General features: G+C 41.4%; 1 protein-coding gene across 1 annotated transcript in view; it reads left to right on the top strand.

The window, feature by feature from the left end:
* The first annotated feature begins 1268 nt into the window (after positions 1 to 1268).
* Positions 1269 to 24361, top strand: part of SNX7 (sorting nexin 7) — a 57683-nt gene continuing 34590 nt past the window's right edge. The window contains exons 1-5 of the mRNA XM_060232209.1: positions 1269 to 1491; positions 19162 to 19344; positions 20846 to 20956; positions 21653 to 21817; positions 22582 to 22786. Coding sequence (XP_060088192.1) covers positions 1276 to 1491; positions 19162 to 19344; positions 20846 to 20956; positions 21653 to 21817; positions 22582 to 22786 — 880 coding nt within the window. The 5' untranslated portion in view covers positions 1269 to 1275. The remainder of the gene's footprint in view (positions 1492 to 19161; positions 19345 to 20845; positions 20957 to 21652; positions 21818 to 22581; positions 22787 to 24361) is intronic.

Raw genomic sequence — 24361 nt, 5'->3', positions numbered from 1 at the left:
TTACTAGTTCTGAACATATAATCCAACAATCTTTGCTTGATTTAATTATCCATAAGTGTTGATGCTAACTATTTTGTTCCTTATATTAGAAATATCCTTACAGCTCTGCACTTCTTTACAGTGCATAGCAGCAAATTACGTTTAGAGTACTGGACTAAGATCCAGGACATCCAGGTCCAAATCCATGAAAGCTTGCTTGGTGACTTTGGGCCACTCACACCCTCAAGGCTCTTGTGAAGATAAAATGGAGGAGAATCTTGGAAGCTGCTTTGGGACCCATCATGGGGAGAAGTGGGAAATAAATATGCCCATAAAAGGAGTTGACTGCCAGAATTTCTGGTGATTTCTTGTTCCAACTAAAGATCATGTAGTCTTCCAAGAGTACCTAGCCAATAGACTGACCTGTTGTTGTTTTTTCCCGTAAAAGATTCTAAAAATGGCAGGTAAATCCATAAAGCGATCAATTTCTTAAAATTTCCTGGAGCTAACACCCTGTGAGATAAGCTAACTGAGAGGGTCAACAAATAAGCTTCATGGCTGAGTGGAGGGTTGAACCCGGATCTGTTTGGGTCTAGTCCAAACCACCAGGCCACAGTGTCACTGCAGCATCATGCTAGAAAGACCACTTATTGAAGCCCTGCATATAAAGAAATGTGAACCTCGTGGGTGAAAAAGGAGGCAGTTGTGGGGGTGGCTGCACATACAGAAGGGGCGTTTAGGAAAATATCTTGGTGGCGAGCTCTAGCCAGTGTTCCCTCTAAGCTGAGTTCGTGTGAGCTAGCTCACAATCTTTTAGCCTCCAGCTCACACATTTTTGTCTCAGCTCAGGAAAAATAGCTCAAGAGCAAACTAATTTATACAGCAGCTCACAACTTTAATATCAGTAGCTCACAGCTTTAATGCCAGTAGCTCACAAAGTAGAATTTTTGCTCACAAGACTCCACAGTTTAGAGGGAACATTGTGGCCTCCATCCCATGCTATTTTCTGCTCAAGTCTTCCTCACTATATTCTGGGTGTGCGCCCGTAAAAATAGGTTCTGGCGCTAACTGCTGGCTTTCCAAAACGGCAACCGGCGCTCCCCACGCCTCTCCAGCCAAACCCGCTTCTTGGCCAGTCCTCGGCTCTTCCAGACGCCCTCCTCTCCACCCCGGCGCGGTGGGCGGGCAGGGGAAGCCAGGCCCAGAGCTGCAGCGGCCAATGGCGGCGTCAAGAGGAGGGGCCCGCGTCTGCCTCGCCCGCCTCCTCGGCCCGGAGCGCTCACAAGGAAGGGAGGGATGGAGGCCGAGCGCTGTGGAGCGCAGCCGGCACCGCCGCTGCCGCCCTCCTCCTCCTCCTCCTCCCCCCTTCCCCCGGGCGGCGAGGAGGCTGCAGCCCCTGCCGTCTTGGACACACCCGCGGGGGCCCAGGACTCCGCCGGCCCGGCGATCCTCCCCTCTTCCTCGGAGCTGCTGGACTTTGACGATGACGAGGACCTGGAAGTATTCAGCAAGGTACGGGGCAAGGAGCCCCTCTCCCTGCCGCGCCCGGAGAGCCTGGCAGCCCGTGGCTTTCTTTCCCGTTGGGGTGCTGCTTGGGCTCGGCCCGGGGCTGCTGCAGCGTCTTGCTTGCCGCTGCGGTTAGGCAGAGACGACTCCGGCAGTCTGGGGCGCTCCGCCCCTTACTCTGCTGCTGCCCTTTGCTCTACCCTGGGAGAAGTTTGTTTTCGCTTTCCAGGATGCCTGGCAGGGATCGAAAGGAGCTCCCCGGGGCCTGACTGCGGCCGGCGAGGAGCTTCCTCTCTGCCCTGCCGCCTGTGGAGCCCTCGGGGTTAGGCAACTTTGCGAAGCGCTGTAGAGATCCGCCTTGCATCAGCAGGAAATGTTGGCATTCAGCCACCGGCCGTGTACTCGGTTGAGCCGCCTCGCCTGGAGACTAAGGGGAAGGCAGGGTCGAAAGAATGAGGGAACCAGCACGTCAGTGCAGACCTTTCTGAATGGATTAGGCCTGAGAAGGCATTCCTTTTGTGGGGTTTCCCCTGTTAACGGCTGGCTAAAGGACTGTTCAGCGGTGGGACAGGGAAGGGGCAAAGACCCTCAGGTGGCTGGTCACAAGCGCAACCCCGAATGGTGTCAACCACAGCCTCCCTGTTTCCTTCCCTTACAGCATTTGGGAAGGATCATCACATAGATCAGGACCAGCATTTTCAGCCACCAGCCAGGCTATATTCCATTTTCCTTGCTGCGCTGGAAAAGTCTGTAAAACATGTGATGGTCCTATTTTATGTGGCGATACTTCCATTTTTATTGTATTTATCACATTACTATTTCCCCCTAGTAGCTTAGGGTGGCATAAATGGGTATTGTTCCCCTTGACTGTTGCAGCAACCTGATGAGGTAGGTTAGGCAGAAAGATGTTGGTTCCCCGTGATCGTCATAGCGGATTAAAGATGTGACCATCTCCTTAGTTCAAATCCCATATTCTGTCTGCTGTTCCAGATGTTATAGTAAAAAAAGCAGGTGTCCACAGATTTTGCTTTGGTGTACTATCCAGGCATAACTTTTGATTACTGTGCTGGCTGTTTCTCTTCTCCGATCTTTCTACACAGTGGGGCTTCTGAGCTGCAGGGTCAGGCAGAAGTCATCAGAGAAACTTTGGTTGACTTATTTGGACTAGGCCTATTCCAAATCTCAGAATAACATAATGAGAAAGTTCATTCACCATCTTCTGCCTTGGGCAGGAAGTCCTGGTGTTTGCTGAGCTCTGGAGCATGCATGTTCTGCTGTAAATTTTTGCTGCTGCTTCTGGCCCCAGCCAAAGCCCGGGCAAAATGACATTAAGATTGTCCCTATTGCTTTTGCAATGAATTTTATATATAAGGCAGTTTATTCATTAGGTTCACTTTAACCCCAGCAAGGGAAACCATGTTGCCTCTACAAATGGCACCTTCTATTTACAAGGAGAGGCGACCCAAGCTTCAGGCAGGCCACTGCTTGCAGGGACAGACCATTTCTGGGAGTGGCTACATTGCATCCTCCATGACTTTGGGAGAATGTGAGTGCACCTGAACTCCAGACAGGCAACATGTGGCGTAAGTGGTCATGGCAGAGTTGTCACATCTGAAAAAGAATAAATATTTATTATTTATTAATATACCCTACTCTGTAGCAGTTCTCTAAGTACTTTATAAACATGATAAAATCCATGTTACAAAGTTGACAGTAGTCTAAAAATAATAAGTCATCATAGTCTCGCAGCACAAAATGTAAGAGAGGCAACACAATCCGGATAGTGTTACAGGAGAGCAGTATATATAAATAGAACTATGTGAATATAAAGCCAGATCTTAAAAACAACAGCCTTTTAAAACTTGCAGAGAGGGTAATTTAAAAAAAAAAAATCAAAATTTATTTTAAAGGATTTTTAACTCTCATGTTGTCCAAAATGAGTTTTATTGACAGAGCAAAATGCTCCTAAAGAATTGCTGGGCCCTTGGCATGACATGTTTTCAGCTATGGGGAAACCACAGAAACTCTGAATCACAATTTTAACAGAAACATTGCAGGAACACTTTGAAAGTTAATTTGCTACTAATATCAAAGATCTTCCAAACAGTTTCAGAGCTGCTCCTTTATTAATCAGGTACCCTTTTTGGAAAAGGTGTTTATTGTCCTCCCCTTTCTACCCCCCCCCCCCCCACCGCACACACATACATATGCTTGGGCAGCAAAGTGGTCTGAGCTTTCCCCTGTGATGCTATAGTTGCTGGTCTCTGGGAGGAATCACTTTGGAAAAGAAACAGAATTATTGGCAAGAAATGTTAATGAATGCTTTTGAGCAGGCTGCCAGCCAGCAACTGTGTTTTTCCTTGGGAGTAAGCCCCACAGAAATCAGCTAGCACCACCCCCACCCCTGTATTTTGAAAAGATTTCTGTTCTTCCTCTCTGCTATGGTACCAGTGCCTCCCAATAAAAAAGAATTAAAAAATGACACATTAAAGCCTTATAAGCAGTACTTAAAATAGCATGTCACAATTTCAGCACTAAGATATTTTAAAAGCTTTAATAGCATCAAAAATGGGTGCAGTGGGCAAAGCATATAAACTAGTTGAAATCTTGGATGAACACTCTGTCTTAACCTGGAGGCAGATGGTAAAAAGGCTAGGTGCCAAATGTGCAGTGGTGAGGGGGGCATTCCAAAGACAGGATATGGCCACCAAAAAGGCATAGCCTTACAGATCCAGACCTCTGCCGTAATGTTCTTCCTGCAAGTTGTTGATAGCTAAATTATGACAAAATTTCCTGGCATATGAAAGCCCCTTTTTATGTTTGAAATACCAAGCAAACATCAGCCTACAATATTGTCATGTGGTTTACTTTTGGGGAGCATAGTAAGGCTTGAAATTGAATAGAATAAAGGAAGAACACAACACTTAAAAATTTGATTGTAGTAATTCATTGTTCGCATCTTCTTCTGAATTCAGGAACTGTTAATAAAACAGAGATAGATACATGGCATAATGCCCCTTTATATGAGGCAGAATTCTATTCTAATAGGGGGTTTTTTGTGTGAAAAAGATCTACCTTTGTTTTATGTGCCAATCATCTTTGGCTTGGGTTTGGATTCAAATTAATGCTCAGCCATGAAACTCATTAGGCAGTCTTGAACCAGTCAAGACCTTAAGCCAGACTTCTAGAACATTTCCTGATCCCCTGAGCTGCAATCACATAACAAGGAGTTAGGTACAATCATGTGGCAGGAAGATGAGGAGCCAGAGTTACCACCTCACTGAAGTCGGGGCCAGAACCATGGACAGCAGACTAAAGGCACTGGGGACAGGAAACATAAGCAGGCACCAGGAAGTCTACTGTAGTGAGAAACAAGTCAAGGTCCACAACCCTAAAGGAATCTTCTCTACCATAAAGTGACCTCACCTTATTGTCTTACTGCTCTTATCAGTATACATGCAAATAGAGGAAGGAGCATAACTCTCTTGTTTTCTGTGCAGTCTGTTCTTCCAAAAGGCAGCAAGAAATGGCTATTCTATATGAGCTCAAAGCCCAGTCATGGGTCCTGATGCATGGGTTGAAGATGTAATCTATTTTGCAGGGTTGTTGTGTTAGAATAATGCTGTGTTCAATGAGTTCAATGAGAAAAGGTAGATTCATGGTTATAGCCAAAGAAAATAAAATTTGTATCCTGGTATTTATTTATTTAATTCAATTTATATTCTGCCCTCTTCGCCAAAGCAGACTCAGGGTAGCTCACATGGTCATGCATATGCATGAATATAAACATACAATAAAACAGTAAAAACAATTTAAAACATAGAAATAGACACTTCAGGTGCTATGATCTTAAGTGTGTTGTCTTGCTATTCCAGCTAGGTGTTCTCCGTGAAGCATATCTTAGTGGTCCAAATGTTCTAGGTGGTCCAGATATTTTTCAGAGACTGTAGTAGCCAATGGTATAACTTACAAATGCCTGATGGAAGAGTCCTGTGGAACTGTACAAACTCTCGCAGGGCCCTGACCTCCTCTGGGAGCTCATTCCACCAGTGTGGGGGCTGCTACAGAAAAGGCCCTAACTCTAGTTGTCATGAGCCTGGCCTCTTTAGAGTTGGAGATTGAAAGCAGGTTTTTTGACCCACACCAAAGTGCTCACCGGGAAACGTGGGGAAAGGCGGTCCCTAAGGTGTGCAGGTCCCTGGCCATATAGGGCTTTGAAGGTAAGAACAGCACCTTGAAACGAATCCAGTACGCAATGGGCAACCAGTGCAGTGCTTTCAGCACAGGTTGAATGTGCTCTCGTAGGGGGAGACCCGTTAACAGCCTGGCTGCAGCATTCTGCACTAGTTGGAGCTTCCGGGTTTGAGACAAGGGCAGCCCCATGTAGAGGGCATTGCAGTAATCCAACCTCAAGGTGACTGTGGCGTGGATCACTGTTGCTAAGTCACTGCGTTTGAAGTAGGGGACCAACTGCCTTACTAGCCGAAGATGATAAAAGGCTGATATGGCAGTGGCTGTCACCTGGGCCTCCATAGTTAAAGAGAAATCCAGGAGCACCCCTAAGCTTTTAATCTTGGGCACCAGTGTAAGTAGTGCCCCATCAAAGGTTGGTAATAGGACCTCGAATCATGGACCGCCACGACTTAGGTACAGGACTTCCGTCTTTGTTGGATTCAATTTCAGTCGACTCTGCCTGAGCCACCCAGCCACAGCTTGTAGTGTCAGCTTGTAGCTCCGGCATGTTCCCTATAAAAGTCTGTAGTTGTGATTGTCTTTAGAGGCAATATATTTAAAAATCTAAAGACAATTTGTGGTTATCTTACACAGATAGACCACTGCTAGTGAAAGTGTAAAAAACCAAATCCCTCCACCCTTTTTCTTACCCAAGATTCCCATGCCAGCTCTTTATTGTGTGTGTGTGTGGGTGCTATAGGAGAAAATTAGTAACATGGAACCACATTCATGGTGTGGACTTCTAGACATTCCTTCACCTTGACCCCTGCTTCTAAATTGTCCTAAATGATTATATAAAATCTGCAATATACTGACCTGCGGTGCATGGCTTCTGTAAAGATTACAAAATAATGCATGTGAAATGTTTTGAAGAGTATAACACATTAGATGTGATTTATTCATTCTGAGAACACAACATTTTGGAATTTTGACACCGAGTTTGATTTGAATGGAATGTGAGGAGTATTACAGGTGCTTGCAGAAATACATCTTGGTAAATTGAGCATGGCAGCTTTCACTTTGGAAGAAATTAGTGACTAATACTTATTTTTGTATTGCTCAAATTTCTTAATTAGTGGGGGGGTCTGTACTTGAATTTGCTTCTTTAATCATCATATCAAGATGCAAGACAGGAATGCATTCAAGCCCAGAGCTATAATCTGGACTAGTTTGTGTCCTTGTTTGCTTCTTTGTTCTTGTTGCTTTATTAAAACATTTATGTCCTGTCTTTCCCCATGGCTCAAGGCAGTTTATAATCCTGAATTTAAAATATCAATACTCCCCCCATACACACACACAACCCAATGAAATGACTGCAACATTAAAAGCTCTGTCAATAAAATAACCTCACAGACCTCCTTTTCCAAGAGTGGTGCCACTGCACCTCCTATGGGAACCTGTTCTATAGAGTGGGAACAACCATCGAGAAACTACAGGACTTTGTTGATGCCAGGGAGGGCACCTTTAGCGAGGGAACACTCAGAATGTAGCAAGATGAAGATTATAGCTGGCACACAAAGATGTACAGGGGAGGATTTTAGTCTGGGAAGTATTTTAAAGATCATAACCAACACTTTGAACTGAACTCAGAAATAAATTGGCAGCCAATGAAGCTGCTTTTAAGAAGGCAAAATATATTCCTGACAGCCAGCTCCTAACACCAATTGAGCCTTCACATTCTGAACATATTAAAATTTCCTGGTTGTCTTTAAAGGCAGCTCCTCATAGACATGTTACAGTAGGCTAGCCACGAGGTTGGCTCAGAATGCTCAGGTCAGCTGAGAGTAGGAATGGGGAAGATTGGCAAACCAAATGCAACTGGTAGAAGACAAATTTGGCCACCCCACAGATCTGCTTTTCAAACAACAGGGCTTTGTTCATGTGTACCCCTGAGTTCCTAGGCTGCTCTGCAGATGCCAACTCCACTTCATCCACCACAAGTGGACCCAGTGCTTCTGAAACATCAGCCTTCCCAACCAGCATTACCTCTGTCTTATCTGGATGCAGCTTCAGCTTGCTCTTCCTTAGCTAGTTAACACTGGTTCAGTCATGACAGATGTTCCTGGAGGCTTAGGTCATGAACAGTAGAGCAGGGTGCTGTCTGCACAGGGATAACATCCAAACCCAAAGCTTTGGTGTTAAGTCATTTGGATTTGAAAACGAACTATGGTGAGGTAGGTCAGCCAAAAATAATTATCAAAATAGTTTGCAGTCAGGTCAGTGGGATGAGCGATGGTGAGATTATTGGTAAAATCCCTGAAAGCATAATCCAGTCAGGCTGACCAACTGAGATTGGAATATACAGAAAGCCTTGCAAACAGGAAGTCCATAACAGGGGTATTCTGAGGCAGGGAATGTATGTATAAACAATCAGAAGACTGGCATGAAAGTCATCTGGGTCTTTGGGAAGAATCATGAGGCTGAGTCAATTTTACCAGGGCTTTTTTTTGAGCAGGAATGCACATGAACGCTGTTCCGGCTGACTTGGCATCAGGGGTATGTGGCCTAATATGCAAATGAGTTTCTGCTGGACTTTTTCTACAAAAAAGCTCTGTGTGAAACAATGGTGAAATCAGGGGGTGTGACCTAATATCAAATGAGTTCCTGTTGGACTTTTTCTACCAAAAAAGCACTGAGTTTCACAATTTTCTGAGGTGGCTGGCTACCAGCTCTAACTCCATAATTCCAATCTGAAATGCAAAGCTACACTGTTGAGCCTATTGGCTGATAATCAGCTGTTCAACATGGCAAACATTTAAAGCTGCTGTCTTTCTAAAAAATTAAGCAAAAGAACATTCACAGAACAGCTGTAAGAGGCAACACACATTTTTCATTCTTGAAAATACATGTTCACAGATCTGTTTATGACAGAAATTTATGGAGTGAAAAATCTAAATGTCAGCATCTTCAATTTGACGGTTCAGATATGTTACTGAATATAAGCCTAAGAGGCATTAATGAATCATTTATGAATTGTACCCTTCATAATGTTTAAAAATAAACCAGCTAATGCAAAAATAATATTTCTGCTCTGTGTACAAGAATTTCTTTAAAAACACACACACATTGTAAGTCAACATTTTAATTCTTAAATATACCAAAAAAATTGTATTTTTGTATTTATATGTGTGTGTGTGGATGTGTGAGTGTGTGTGCACCTGAAAGTCATGGTGACCAACCCTTATTGAGGGCCTCGAGGATATTCAGGGAGGTGACTGAATAAAGCCTGCTTCTTTCTTTCTTTCTTTCTTTCTTTCTTTCTTTCTTTCTTTCTTTCTTTCTTTCTTTCTTTCTTTCTTTCTTTCTTTCTTTCTTTCTTTCTTTCTTTCTTTCTTTCTATCATCTATCTATCTATCTATCTATCTATCTATCTATCTATCTATCTATCTATCTATCTATCGTATTTCAAAGTGGTCTCCCATCCAACCCTGCTTAGCTTCCAAGATCTGACAAGATTGAGCTTGCCTGGGCTATCCAGGTCAGGACTATCTCCTGGGTTCTTGAAAATAACAGCAATTTTAGTTAAGTGGGATTTCGGGAAGAGGGTGGTGGTATGAAATATGTATTGGGGAAAGGTGCTATGGGATGGAAACCTCACCAGCCCTTGCCTGATTTCCCTTGGTTCTCCTTCAGTTCCTGTTCTAGCCACTTCTACCCCCATCCACTCATCGCCGGCCTGATATTCATTTTTGTTAACAGCACATCCCTCCTTCTCGGCTGTCAACTTTGTTTAAATCCTTTCCCTCCATGCCTCTTCCTCATCTTCGGATCACTTCTTCAGCCTTCTCCGTAATGTGGTCAGTCTGTGAACTGCCCTTGCAAGCAGTCACTCTATCCTCTGTTTCTGGAAGAAATAGCAGCAAGGAATAAGGAGGAAGGATGCTGCCCTGTCCTCATTGTATCTACAATAAGGGGTATATGCCAATGTGGGTGGCAATTAGTGGTAGAAGGAAGTTGGAAAGAAGTGTCATTTCTTCTACTCCTTGAACTCTAGGGGCATGAGGTAGGCACTGATCAGAAATCTCCCCCTGTCAGGGGACTTCCGGGGAAGGAAAATGCCGAGCTGAGCTGCTTCTCATAAAGGGAGCAAGCTGGAACTGCTGTTCGGGGTAGTGGAAGGCAAATTAATGCCTACTGCCTACTTTTCTCAGTTAGAGATTAGTCCAAGATATGCACAGAAAACTTTGAGGAGATTTACCTTGGCTAAAAGGGAGTCCCGGGGGGTCTCTGGAGAAGAGGGGCTTTGCGGGGTCTCCGGAGAAGAGTTGCATTTTCATCATCTGCAGAAGTTTCCAGAGTCATTTATTTGACATAAGCTCAACAGAATCCTAACCTTCTTGGACATTACTAAATATCTAAAGCTACACAAGACCAGTGTGGATCTGGATAATTTGCAGAAAAGGTACAGATTACTTTCTTTCATTCCGGGACTATTTAAAGTTAAACAGAATAAATTCAAAAGGTGGGAAATGGAAATCTAGAAAGCTTGGAAGAAGAAGGGACAAAGAGGTAAAATTTGGACTTTTGAAATTTAAAGGACAATGCTAAAAAGTGAGAAGGAATTTATTGTTTGGTCTACTTGCGGTTTTGAAAAAAGAACACCATCGTCACAGACCTGCAGCATACACAGTCAACACAGGAAGTACATCAAGTATCGTGAGATCTCTCTACCAGCAAAAACGGGATTTGGTGGCAAGTAAAGCAGGAAGCATTAGATGAAAAGCCTACTCGAGGACTATAATGCCACAGAAAAACATCGGCGGCCATTGCAAGGAGGTCAACATTAAAATAATAATTTTAAGGTGTTCGGGACATTAATAATTTTTGGAAATAATTGAGATGGTGATGAAAAAATAAATACTATTGGACATTATTGTCAATATTGGATTTTAGAAGCTTTTAAAGGGAAAATATTTTTAAAGGAAAGTAGAAAGTTGCAACCGCCATTTGAAAGAAATAAAAATTTTAAAAATTAATATCTCAGCCTAGGAGGCTCTGAGGACGGTGAAATTAGGCTTGTTGGAAAAAGCAAGCTCTAATCTTTTGAATTTGATAGTTAAATTTTAAATTGATGAGAATAAAATTTTTGATGTTTTTAAATGTCAGAGCATAAGCAAACCCATACAAGGGCGACCTCTCTGGAGAAAATGCAGGAACAATTAGAGGCAATGGAGGCTAGAATGATGAAAGGTATTAAGGACATGATAACTGCCTCTAAGAAAGAAATTATAGAAGAGATTTAAAAAGATATTGAGGATCTCAGAAATGAGACTGAGGAAACATCTAAGAAAGTGCAGGAGGTAGAAGGGAGAATGAAAATACATGATTCCACCTTGTTGAAAATACAGGAAAAAGTGGCAATCCATAACTGCAAATTGATGGAGACTCAGATAAGTCTGAGAGGAGTACCTGAAAAGGAAGAGAGTGACTTAAAAGAATATATAATAAAAATAATTGCAGAATTTTTGGAGGAAGATCCTGAAGAGACTAAAAATATGTATGACTATATGTATAGAGTGAACTCATTCTATGCAAAAAAAAATCTACCAAGAGATGTGGTCATAAGATATATGACAAAAGAAATGGTGGGAAAGATTATGAACAAAAATTTTAAAAAGAAATTGATAGTGGCAGGTAGCAGAGTAAGAATCATGAAGGAATTACCAAGGCGAGTGATAAATGACAGAAGAACATACAAAAAACTGACAGAGAAATTACGGGACAATGAAATGAGGTATAGATGGATAATACCTGAAGGTTTGAGCTTTGAACTTCCAGGAAAAAGAACCACAATTACAAATGAACAGGAACTGTGTAGATTTTATGAAGAACATAAAGAATTTGCACCATGATGGATTACAAATTATTATCTTGGAATGTAAATGGACAAAATTCACCACAAAAAAGGGCAACATTTCATTGGATTAAAAAGCAAAATTGCAATATAGTTTGTCTACAAGAAGTACATATAAAACAGAAGGATTATAAAATTTTATGGAATAAACAACTGGGATTAGAATTTTATTCCCTGGCTGAGCAGAAGAAAAGGGGAGTGATTTTTTATGTTAAACAGGAATTGGATCCAAAATTAGTACTTAAAGATAAAAATGGAAGATTTGTAGCAGTAGAAATAAATTTGAATGGGAAGAAAATGTTGTTATTGGGATTGTACACGCCAAATGGAGCGAAAGATGTATTTTTTAAAAAGGATATTACACAACAACTTGATGAATTGACATATGATCAAGTTTTGATAATGGGGGACTTTAATGGAACAATTCAGAATGCATTGGATAGATCTGGACAAAAAAAATAATAAAGGAAATTTGCCAAAATCTTTTTTTGAACTGGTTAAACAAGAAAATCTGGAAGATATATGGAGGAAATTTAATCCTGATGTACGGGACTATACCTTTTTTTCAGCAAGACATAATTCTTTTTCTAGAATTGACATGTTGTGGGGCACTAAAGATTTGGGCCTTATAACAAAGAAAATTGAGATTTTGCCTAAAATAGGAGCTGATCATAACCCAATAATGTGGATTACAAATTCATTGAAAAAATCAAGAAGATGGAGATTAAATGAAAATTTACTACAGAATAAAGAAATAGTGACATCGCTAGAAAACGAGACCAAAGCTTTCTTCCAAATAAACAACAGAGAAGATATTGAATTCCAGATGGTATGGGATGCCTATTAGGCAGTAATGATAGGAATATTGATAACATTAAACAACAAAGATAAGAGGGCAAAAGATAAACAGATGTCGGACATTCAAAATGAAATAAAGAAAAAAGAAGGTGAATTAAGGAAAAGGCTAGGGAAAAAGAAAATTATGAGGGAGATTACACTATTACAAACACAAATGAGACATTTGTTAAATAAAGAATTGGAATGGAATATGAAAAAATTACAGCAAAAGTCTTTTGAAGGAGCAAATAAACCTTGAAAGTACCTGGCCTGGCAATTGAAAAAGAAGAGAGAAAGTAAAATTATTAGTAAGATTGTGGTTGATGGAAGAGAGATGGTGGATCGAGAAGGAATAAAAAGAGAATTTTTAAAATATTATGCTAAATTAGGGTGTTAAAATAAAGAAAGAAAAGATGGAACTATATTTACAAAATATTAAAATAGCACCCTTAACAGAAAATATGAAAAAAGTTTTGAATGTGCCAATTGAAAGAACAGAGATTGAAGCAGCGATCAAAGCAATGAAAATTGGAAAGGCTCCTGGGCCAGATGGATATACAGTTAAGTTTTTTAAAACATTTAAAGAGGAATTAATACCGAAACTCCAAAAATTGATGAACATGATAAGATTAAAAGGTAAAATACCAAATACATGGAAGGAAGCAGTAATTTCGTTAATTCAAAAAAAAGATAGAGATGTCACGAATGTAAAAAATTATAGACCGATTTCATTATTAACATTTGCACAAACTAGAAAAGGAAGTAGCATTATTCTTTGCGGATGCAGAGAAAGCATTTGATAATCTAAACTGGGACTTTATGTTTGCAGTTATGGAGAAAATAGAGTTGGGAGAAGACTTTATAAGGATGATAAAAGCAATATATACTGAACAACGTGCAAGGCTATGTATAAATGCAGACCTTACAGAAGATTTGATAATTAATAAAGGTACAAGACAAGGGTGTCCGCTCTCTCCGCAGTTGTTTATAATGACACTTGAAATTTTGCTGATGCAAATTCAAGAAGACAAAGAAATAGAAGGATTAAAAATAAAAGGATTTACTTATATAGAGCATTTGCAGATGATATAATGTTTATAAATGAAAATCCAACTCAAGTAACACCCTTGCTGTTAGCTAAAATACAAGAATATGGAGAATTGGCGGGATTTTATATAAATAAAGAAAAATCAAAAATTTTATGTAAGAATATGCAAGTAAGTAAACAAAAGGAGTTACAAAAGCTAACGGGTTGTGAAGTTACCTCGAAGGTAAAATATTTGGGTGTGGAGATAACAATGAAGAAAAATAATTATGAGAAGCTATGGTGTAAAATGGATGAAGACATGCTAAAATGGAATAAACTTAATTTGTCATTACTAGGAAGAATAGCTGCAATTAAAATGAACATTTTACCAAGAATAATGTATTTATTTCAAACTATTCTGATTGTGAAAGACAGCAAACAGTTTAACCAATGGCAGAGGAGGATCTCAGAATTTATTTGGGCTGGGAAGAAATCAAGGATCAAAATGAAAATTTTAACAGATGCAAAAGAGAGAGGAGGATTCCAATTACCAGATTTAAAACTATATCATGAAGCAGTCTGCTTAGTGTGGATAAAAGAATGGGTGATGCTACTAAACAGAAAATTTTTGGCGTTGCAAGGTCATGGAAATAAATTCGGCTGGCACGCTTATATGTACTATGGGAAAAAAGATGGGTTTTTTTCTCTCACCATTCTATAAGAAATAATTTGTTGAATACGTGGATGAAATATGAGAAATATGGTGATGAAAGAAAAATAGAAATTTTTGTTTTATTAGTTAAGGGTACCTTTAAATATTGATATTTTAAGTATACAACACCGGCGGGGGTCAAGTAACGGGGGGAGGAGGGGTTAGAAAAGTAATATATGGGATAGATAAAAAGAAGTAATTAATAATGCAAGAATTGATTGTTACCATATGTTACTGGAATAAAATTGTTTTAAACAAAGAAATCTCCCTCTGTCAGAAGCACCCTCAGAGGTAGAAGGATTAATTTTTTTTACATTTTAGGCAGGCTCACAGCCACAGTTTTAGACCTGATCGCTATAGACCAAACGTCATGCAATATTTTAATATCTTCTACTTGCTCTGTGATCAATGCACATATAATACAGCAGTACCTATAAGAAGATGTCAAGATATGCAAGCAAACTCCAACAGCCTTTTTCTTCTCCATAGAGAAGAACAGCAAGAGGGTGTGGTGTGAGTTAAAAAGAGTATTCAAATCTCCACTGCCCACCCCCTCCTGTACCAATACATTTCCTTCTGCAGGGTTTCAGATTGTGCATGTGGATGGGTAAAATAGACATCTGTAACACTGAAGGACCCAAACCAGCTTGAGGGGAGGAGACTGACCCACGTAAACTCCCACAACTTCTCTGCTCTGCACCAAAAGTGACACTGTTGGCAAGGGCAATCAGCTTATGCATGCTAGCTTGCATGTAAAAGAACCTGACTCATGAGAAGCTGTGTTTCTGTGGCAGAATGGGGAAAGGCCTTGTTTGTCAGCCACATTTCTTACAACCATTTTGAACTGCCAATAAGAGTGACCAACTAAAAGTTAGGGTATCTATCAAATATGTGACCCAATATACAGCTGGAATTGCAGAAATGATAAAAGGAGTCATAGGTTTGGCCCTCACCAACATATTCCAGGAACTTCCATTATGTCTTTTTGAGTACCTTCAAGTTTGTCGCTGGATCAGTAAAATCTAATATCTATGTGTATATGTAATTTTCAGATCAATCAGCTTTACCATTCCTAGTTTCTGTGAATGAACTCATTGGAGATTTGCATTCTGCTTTTGATAGCTCCAAGATTTTACACATGTAGTCAAGTTATTTTGTAAAAATGCTACTTGAGATATTTACATACCTCATTTCAGAGGAGAGCAACCAGCTTTCATCTCCAGATTGTAAAACTAGTTTGTGCAAATGTTAATAGAAGCATTCCTCCAAACGTATTATTAACAAGATGGGAATTTCCCTGTTTCTGCTCCTTCTATGTATTCACTTGCAAAGTTTGCTGCCTAACCAAAACATTATTTTTTTCCTAGTGCATGAGTGCCTAGGAGTAAATTGACTTCATATATCATTTCTTGCAGCTTGAACAATGGAAATAAAATGGCTCTCTAAGCAGTGAAAAATGAGAATCTTAAAGCTGTCAAATTTAATAATCCACATTATTACTCAAAACATAAACATGAAGTACATACATTTTATAAAATACCTGGCCATGTAGCCTAATGGTGCCCCTGGAGCACAGGAACCCTGAGTGTTATCTTAGAAGAAAATAAAGTATGCCTGCCCCCTTGATTGTTGTGCCCAGTTGGCATTAGATGTACAGGACCTTTTATATTCTGTATCTGGAGCTGAGGCAATCCTGTTTTAAAAGGTTACAGAGTTGTTCCTGAGAAGACTGCTTTTGCTTTTGCAGTTTGCTTCTGTCAAGCATCAAAATCTGACTGGCACCTATCACAGTTTGCCTCAAATTATCTTTTGTGAAGACAGAGCTTGTGTTGTGCAGTGGCTAAGGTTATGAGCCATCGGCTGTTATATCTATCACAATTTTATCCCTGTCTTTCCTCCAGAAAGTTCAGAGTGATGTATGGTTCTCTCCTCCTATGTGTTATCCTCAGAACAATCCTGTGAGGTAGATTAAACTGAGAGAAAGCAACTGGCCCAGTAAGCTTCATGACACAGATCTTCCCAGCCCCAGCTCAACTCTCTAACTGCTACACCATTCTTCCTCTCAACTTCCACACAATGCTGCATTCAGGGTGATTTAAAATAAAATCTGTAAGTAAAGGATTCTCTTAAGACTGGGGAGGGTCCCAGTTCAAGTCTTGCCTCTGCCATGAACATCTATATACAAGTAGCCATTGTATTTGAATACTTAGGTTCGCAGATGGGGAACAGGTGGAGACGAGAAGTTTTTCTCCAAACTTGCAGGATGTTCCAGGTTTGCAGAAAAATCCAAAACCTTCAAAAAATGGGGGAGGGGGAAGCCCAAAACAAGGAGCTATTGTCTGTGCTTGCACACACAATACATCTCCACTGCCAGTGTCTGCTTGCATGTCGCTACCCCCAGTTGTGGCACTGCCAGGCCCAGAGCAGCTTCCCCCAACACGGCTGGGTCTGGCACGGCTTCCCTCAGCATAGTCAAGTTCGAAGCAGCTTCCCCCATCACTAGCATTGCTGAGGCTAGGGGCAGGTGGGGAGGCACTGAGGCAGGTGCCCAGGGAGCCAGCCAAGGCTAGGGGAAGTCACACTGAAAGAAACCATGCCAGGCCCAGCTGTGCTGGGGTACACTGGGCTCGGCTGTGTTGTGAGGAGTTGTGCCAGGTCTTGCCACTCCTGTGATAGAGGAAGCCAGGGAGGCTGGGAGTGCATGGGAGAGATGGGATGTGGCAAAGACTGAGAGCAAGTGGGGAGAAAGCCATGCAGGGTCCTTACCTGAGCCTGCCTTGGCGGGGAGGGCGGGGTATAAATAAAATATTATTATTATTATTATTATTATTATTATTATTATTATTATTATTATTATTACCTGTTGTCTGGGGTCCTACAACAGGAGGACCCAACAACAGTGCTGGAGAGGGTGTGCCCTCAGAACTTCCCCAAAGACATGAGAACTTCCCCAGATACATAAACCCTTCAATGATCACTCAAGGAGGCTAGATAGAGGGTGGAGAGAGGCAGGAGTCCTGGTGAGACTTCAGCCAGCCTCCTGGCTCAGCTGGTGGGGGGGGGCATCTGGAGGGAAAAGATGAGGAGGAGAGCAGTTGGGTTGCCAGTAGGCAGGATCCAAGTGATGGGGGGGGGGGGGGAAAGAAAACCAGAACAATGGGTGAGGGAGAGAGAAAGTTATAGGGGTGGGGGAGGAAGAAAGAAAAAGAGAGAGTTAGTAGGCATGATGGAGAGAGAAGAGAGAGAAACATATGTAACAGAGGTATAAAAAAAGAGAAGTAGTTGGAGGACAGAAAAAGTGAGAGAGACTGAGAGAAGGGGTGGTGAGAGAGGAAAATAAGGAAAGGGAGGAAGTGGGATAGCTGCTGCCACAGATTTTTTGAGGGTCCCTACTTCTTCTAAAATAATCTTTAAATTACTTGTTTATTATTATTAAAAACATTTTAAAACTGCATTTCTACCCAGATAGGGTCCCCAAGTGGCAAACATTAAAGCAGCACTGAAAGTAACATATAAAATCATTCAATAAAAATATATAGGCACATAAACAAATAGTAATGCTTAGCATTTATATGGCTAATAAAAGGTATACAAATCCTGGTAATAACTCTGTTACATAAGTTATGTTATTGCCATATTTCAGATGAGATGAGAGATGGCTCAGTTTTCCTAAAGTAAACCTAATAAATTTGTTTCAAAGGGGGGGGACTTTCCACCTTGCTGTCTTAGCCACTAAGCTTGCTGTAATTATAGAGGTTGTAGAATGCTTGTTTTTACATTTCTTCTCACAACACTGCAGCTGCTCAGGGAGTTTCCTTTTGGCTCACTTGACCTCTTCATGTAGTGATCTATCAGAAAACGTACATTGGATTTGTCCTTTAAAGCTCTGTAAAAATGCATTTTCCAGTACAGGGTCTGCCTGCTTATTTCCAAAGTATCTCTGGTTGCCTGAAAAGAAGGGAAGAGTCAGGCTGTGTGTGACCTTTGTGGGTCAGGGAAAGTGACGCCACAGTTCTAGTCTCCAAGGCTATTTTTAAAGGGCTTTTGTGGCATGTGGGTTGATTGATACTCCCTTTTCCCCTTGCTGCTTCATTGATAACCGAGTGGCCAGTTTTTCGGGAGATGGCCATTGTAAAGCTGGCTGTTGCCTGACAATAAAGGAGCAGCTGGTTGAGATGTCAGCAGGGGGGCGGAACTGCTGGGGAAAGCATCTTGAAAGGGTTTGAGAATAAAATTTTTCTTTTTATAGAACCAACAGTTAATTGGAGAGCAATGAGTCAATAACTTGATTTTTCTTTCATGTGTTATAGGATCCTGTAAAGAGCTAAGCTGCCAAACTATATTATCAGCAGTACAAAAATGATACATAATTGGGGCTTCTGATAGTGTGCTTTGTCTCCAAGTGAAAACTAAGCTGTTATTTAATGCAGTAATTTTTCTTCAGCCCACTATACTGCGTATCCAGCATTTTAGAAATGTTAAAATGACTTGTCTGTCCCCACAACCTTGAGGGCTAGAAACATGGATGTTTCATAGTTTCTTAAATATAATGTGTGTGTTTGTGGCTCACAATATGAAGGCCACATGTAACACTTCAGTGTGTTGAATGCACAAATTATATGCAATCAGATACTCTAACACAGGGGTGGCCAAACTGTGACTTGGGAGCCACATGTGGCTCTTTCACACATATTGTGTGGTTCTTGAAGCCCTCATCGCCCCATCTGCTGGCTTGGATAAGGCATTTCTCTCTTTAAATCACTTTGCCAAGCCAGCCGGCAGCTTGGAGAATGCATTTAAAATTGTTTTCTTTTCACTTCTCCCTCCCTCCTCCATCTATTTTCCTTCCTTCCTTCCTTCCTTCCCTCCCTCAAACATCTGATGCTTAATGTGGCTCTTACATTAAGCAAGTTTAGCCACCCCTTTTCTAACAATTACTACTGTCCAAATGGCAGTGAGGTGTATCTTCAGGGTGGGAGTGAAACATCTTTCAAATGTCTTGTTTATTCACAGAATACGTCATTGTTGGAGGTAAACTCATTCAGTCCTTTGATACCAACATCTCCTTCTTCTATGATAAACCAGTACAAATTTGAAGATGAACCAGAGTTAAAGGATATTTTCATTACAGTTGATGATCCAGAAAGCCACATCACTGCCATTGAGACATTCATCACCTACAGAGTTGTTACAAAGGTGAGCTTTCTGCTAATATACTGTGTGACTTTCAAGTGCAGCTGGAAGCCTGTGCTACATGTGCATTTGCAGGTGGGAACTGATGTTGTAAAGGAAAGTTTTAAAAATTGCTAAATAATTGTGAGTCCTTTATAGAAGTGCAAGAACGTTAGTGGTACAGTGTGGTCTGGTGACATAAGCATGGATTCAGCTAGTTCTTCTGACCCACAGGGGCTTGTGTTTCTCTACTGACAGCATGTTCTGTCATATGGCTTGCCATTTAACTAAAAAACAGACATCTCACTGGACATGCTCCAGCTCTGAGTCAGTGCTCAAGTAGATCTTTGAATCTTGGTCCTGAGCATTAACAGCATGGCTCAATGACATGGAAGTGGATTGGAAGGGTTCTCTTTTTTGCAGCAAGGCTTAATTCAGAATGTACCAGGTAGATGAGCCTTTCAAAAGGGCTCTTACTTCTGGTAACTGCACCTCCTAAATGACAGGTGGTTGTTAATGCTGTTTGTCAGAATGCGATAGTTGCAAGATACTTTGCCATTATCCTAAGGGTGGGTTACAGTAATGTTATTGTAAAGGTGCCAGTTAGCCCTGCAAGGAACTCTTTTCCCCTGTGTACACACACTTAAATGGCAATCATAAGACAGTTTAAAAAGGTATTTTTAACCCCAACCTGGATAACCCAGCAAGCCTGTTCTTGCCAGATCTCAGAAGCTACCTCCAGGGAATACGAAGGTCGTGACACAGAGACAGGCGATGGCAAGCCACCTCTGAACATCCCTTGTCTTCAAGTCCCACTACAGGTTACCAGAAGTCAACTTGACTTGATGGCCCAAAAAGTATTTTTAATCCTAGAGAATATATATTTTTGACAGTTTGTTTAATAAAAAGGCTACATATAACTGGCCAACAATAAAATATCCTTGCTAACTGCTGATTTTATATGAGTAGCTGCTCAAATTAGATTCCTTGTTTGTAAATGCAGGATAAAATTACAAAGATGATCTGATCCATGCCTATTTGGAAGTATATTCAAGGTTAGAATTCAGGATGTTGATTTAAAAGGTTGGTCTCAGTCTGGCTAGTTATTATTATCCCTGGGTCTCATTTAACCTATTTCTTGTGTTGGATTAAAAGAAACAATAGAAATAGTCAGAACACCGGATTTCCATTTCCTTTTTTATTTCCTTTTACTCTAGAGAGTCTGGTTTTTGTGTGCCTGGGTGGTTGTGTAAACTGCTTTGAGTCTTAGTGGAATAAGCTTGGTGCAGCAGTCAGAGCGTCAGACTAGGATCTAAGACACCCAGGTTCAAATTATCGCACTGCCATAGAAGTTTCCTGAGTGCCCATGAGCCAACCACACAATCTCAGCCTAATTTATCTCTCAGTCTGACTTATCTCACAGTTTGTTTCCCATACACGTCTCTAAGTAGCAACTGTACCCCATGCATTTCTGAAGCATGTTTAAGTATGTTAATAATTTGTGCTTTTTAAAAATGATTTGCAGACAACCCGTGGTGAATTTGACTCCAGCGAGTATGAAGTTAGACGAAGGTATCAGGATTTCCTTTGGTTAAAGGGAAAACTTGAAGAAGCACATCCGACACTGATAATTCCTGTAGGTCTAGACTCTTATTTATACTAGCTTGTCTACTTGAGTAAAAGACTGTGATCCACTGCGGAAATAAAGCACATGTGGGGAAAACTAAGAACAGCATTGGTTTTGCAGCTGCAGTTCTTTAGTCTGTGCTCAAATCTCCTTTGCTACTGTATTTAATTTGTAGTACTAGTCCCCAAACAAATGGCAGAAACCATACAACGGTGCTAGCCGTAGTTACCAATGTGGGTTCTGCAAAATCAAAAGATCTCTCAAGTTTGTGGGAAAGTTCATTATTGTCACCCTGCCCCCATTTTGGGATACCCTCCCTCAAGATGTAATCCCCACCCCTAAATTGCTGCAGGTTAGGTGGTGTTTTCGGGTTGACCCAGAAGCTGTGAGGGGGTGATGGTGGGGTGAGGAACTGGACTAGGGTGTGGGAGAGAATGTGACCAGAAGGAGAGGAAGAATATGACAACAAGCAGCAAGGGAGGGACCAAGAAGTTAAGGGGCAGAAGAATGGGATTTCCTTCTCCCTTGTTATCTTTTATTGGTCTCATACTTGTATTTCTTCCAATAACAATACTGACACCAGCCATTTGAATTTAAGGCACTGTTTTGCGTACAGAGTGTATATTTCATTACCTCTGTTAAAGTTATATTTCTAGATATGCATACAATTATGCAGCTCATGTCCCCCTCCCTTTTTTTCCTTAGCCGTTGCCTGAAAAATTCATAATGAAAGGAGTTATGGAACGATTTAATGATGATTTCATTGAGACTCGAAGGAAAGCACTGCATAAATTTTTAAACCGGGTGGCTGATCATCCCACTTTAACTTTTAATGACGATCTAAAAATTTTTCTTACTGCACAAGCCTGGGTAAATAAACCTTTATTACTATTATTGTTGTAATTAGAATGCATGATTTGCCACAAGTGTCCAGAATAGGTACTGAACAAGTTTAGAATGACTTTTGTAAGTATGGCCCTATTCAAGATATTCCCCTTCTGCTCAGACTTTTATTTGGGGAGGAACTTGGCATTAAGCTTGTGTGCTTCCTTCTCATCTCTTTATACTTCACTGAGGAATAACTGAAATAAAGCAGCATGTGCAAGGAAGTCTTGTGTTTGTTATAAATGTAGGATCTCCCAGTTTGCTCATTCACAAGGTCTGGACTCTTCTTGATACAGTCTAGTGGAGTGATGACTACTGTGTTTGACTACTGTGTTAAGGCAAATATCTTGTTTTCTACAGAACCAAAAGCTACAGAATTTTTTGAGAAAGCTTCTAGAAAAATCATTTACACTTCAAAAACCCCATTGACTGTATGTTGTGAATCCCCAAGGAAGCCCATTCTCTTGCTGGGAGATTCTTACTGGGATTATGGATGAAGCCATGATGGGCAATATATGGAAGTCCTCAAAGAGTCCAAAGGATGGGGTGATGATGCACAGGTGGCCACAATGTGGCAGCTATGATGGCCACCAGGGGCCCCCACATTTTGTACATCACTGCATAAAAGCAAGAGGAAAACTGTGATGTGGGGACCGGTTTAATTGATTTTATTTTAATTTGGACAAATTTGGCATGGACAAAGAAACATTTGCCTATATAAACATTTGCTTCCCTCCCTTAATTTTCAGGAACTTTCCTCTCACAAGAAACAGGGGCCTGGCCTGTTGAGCAGAATGGGACAAACAGTCAAAGCGGTTGCATCCTCGATGCGAGGAGGAACTCTGAAAAACCGTCCTGATGCGTTCACTGAAATGAACAACTATGTGGATGTCTTTAACCAGAAAATTGGCCTCTTGAACAAAATCTCTCATAGAGTTTATAAGGAAGAAAGAGGTTGGTAGGATGAAAGCCAAGCACGTCCACGGGTTGATCACTGGCTAACTCTCAGTTGCTTTCCACCTTCTTTGAGATTCCAAATAGCTGTGTGAAAAGAAGGTGGAAACCAGCAGGTCTCTATTCACTGCTTCCCTATTATCCAAAACTCTTGCAGAGGGAAAAGAGTAGACATTGCTACTACTAGAGAATATCATATCAAGTCTCATGAAATTGCCTTCTATACCATATCAGACCATTGGTGTTCATCAAGGCCATTATTGCCTATTCAGACTGACAGTGACTCTCTAGGGTTTCAGGCTGAGGTCTTTCACATTACCTCCTACCTGATCCTTTTGACTGAAGAGCCCGTGTTTGAACTTGGGACCTCTGGAATGCCAAGCAGATGCTCTACCACTGAGCCACTGGCCTTTTTGCTTTTTTTAATGTGTCTGTTCGTAGCAGCAGCAGCGAACTTTCCCTGTGCAGACAATGGCCGAGTTCTAACTTATTCTAGGACAGCCTTTACAATGTGATACTAAGTAGGTCTGCTCAGAACCATTCCGAAGTCTGCTGGTTGAGGCTTACTACCAGGAAAGCATGCTTTGGATTGCACTGTAAAAGGCTTAAAGGAGAGAAGGAGGCATTGGGTCTTCTTTCCTAGCAGTTGTCCTTCTGCTGTGAGTCCTGGGCTATTTACTGGTGGCAGCAAGAAATGCAGAACTCAAAGCAGAATGATGGGCTGTGATCAGTTTAGCACTAGGACACACAAGCCCCCTCCATCCTCAAAAAAAGGCACTGTGTAAAATAAAGCCTGCTGTGCTGAGGGAAGAGGAGCTGCACTGTTGGAAGGGAAAGGTGGCTGGCACTGTGGTGGAACGGCACACTTCCAGCCAGCTGCTGCTGGCTTGCCTGACTCCCCGCTATTTGGCCAGCCTTGTGGAGGAGGTAGCTGATGGCAGCATCCCATAGAGCAGCTGGTGGAAGTGTCAACGAAGAACTTGGCGTTTATATAGTGCTTTTCATACATTATTGTAACAATCCTTCAACAGCCCAGTAAGGTAGGTGAGAATTCTTATCCCCATATTGCAGGTCTGAGACTGAGAGAGAGTGGCTTGCCTAAGGTGAGTCTGTGACTGAGATGAGATTTGAATTGACAGTCTTCTGAGCTGCAGTTTGTTCTCTAACACCAGTTCTGCCAGTTCTCACCAGCATAAAATGTACCTGTTGTTGGACTGGAGAATGGTCACTGCTGGACTTTGGGGGCTATGCAGCCCTGCTGCCATTGAGACTGTACTGTGAGAATTTGCCTGCTGTTCAAACAGAAGTCTTAACAAGTACTGACAAAGTCATATGTTACTGAGGACTTCATAGAGTTGTGTTTTTGGAATTCCCAGCTGGGCAGTAAGTCCCAGGCATGTGTGGCCCAATCTGGATTATGACTGTGATATATGGGGAGAAGGGGCTTCAGTCAAATGCAATTATCCCTACATGAAATGACCCTGAGGACTACCATTTACCCAACTGGGGAAGCTTGCATATACTGATAGACATAAGTTTTGCCAAAGGGGCAAATAGCAGGTTCCTAGTGCCATT

Source organism: Heteronotia binoei, chromosome 2, assembly GCF_032191835.1.
Source record: "Heteronotia binoei isolate CCM8104 ecotype False Entrance Well chromosome 2, APGP_CSIRO_Hbin_v1, whole genome shotgun sequence".
Lineage (NCBI taxonomy): Eukaryota > Metazoa > Chordata > Lepidosauria > Squamata > Gekkonidae > Heteronotia > Heteronotia binoei.
The sequence above is the reverse complement of the archived record's forward strand: the minus strand, read 5'-3'. Positions and strand labels throughout refer to the sequence as shown.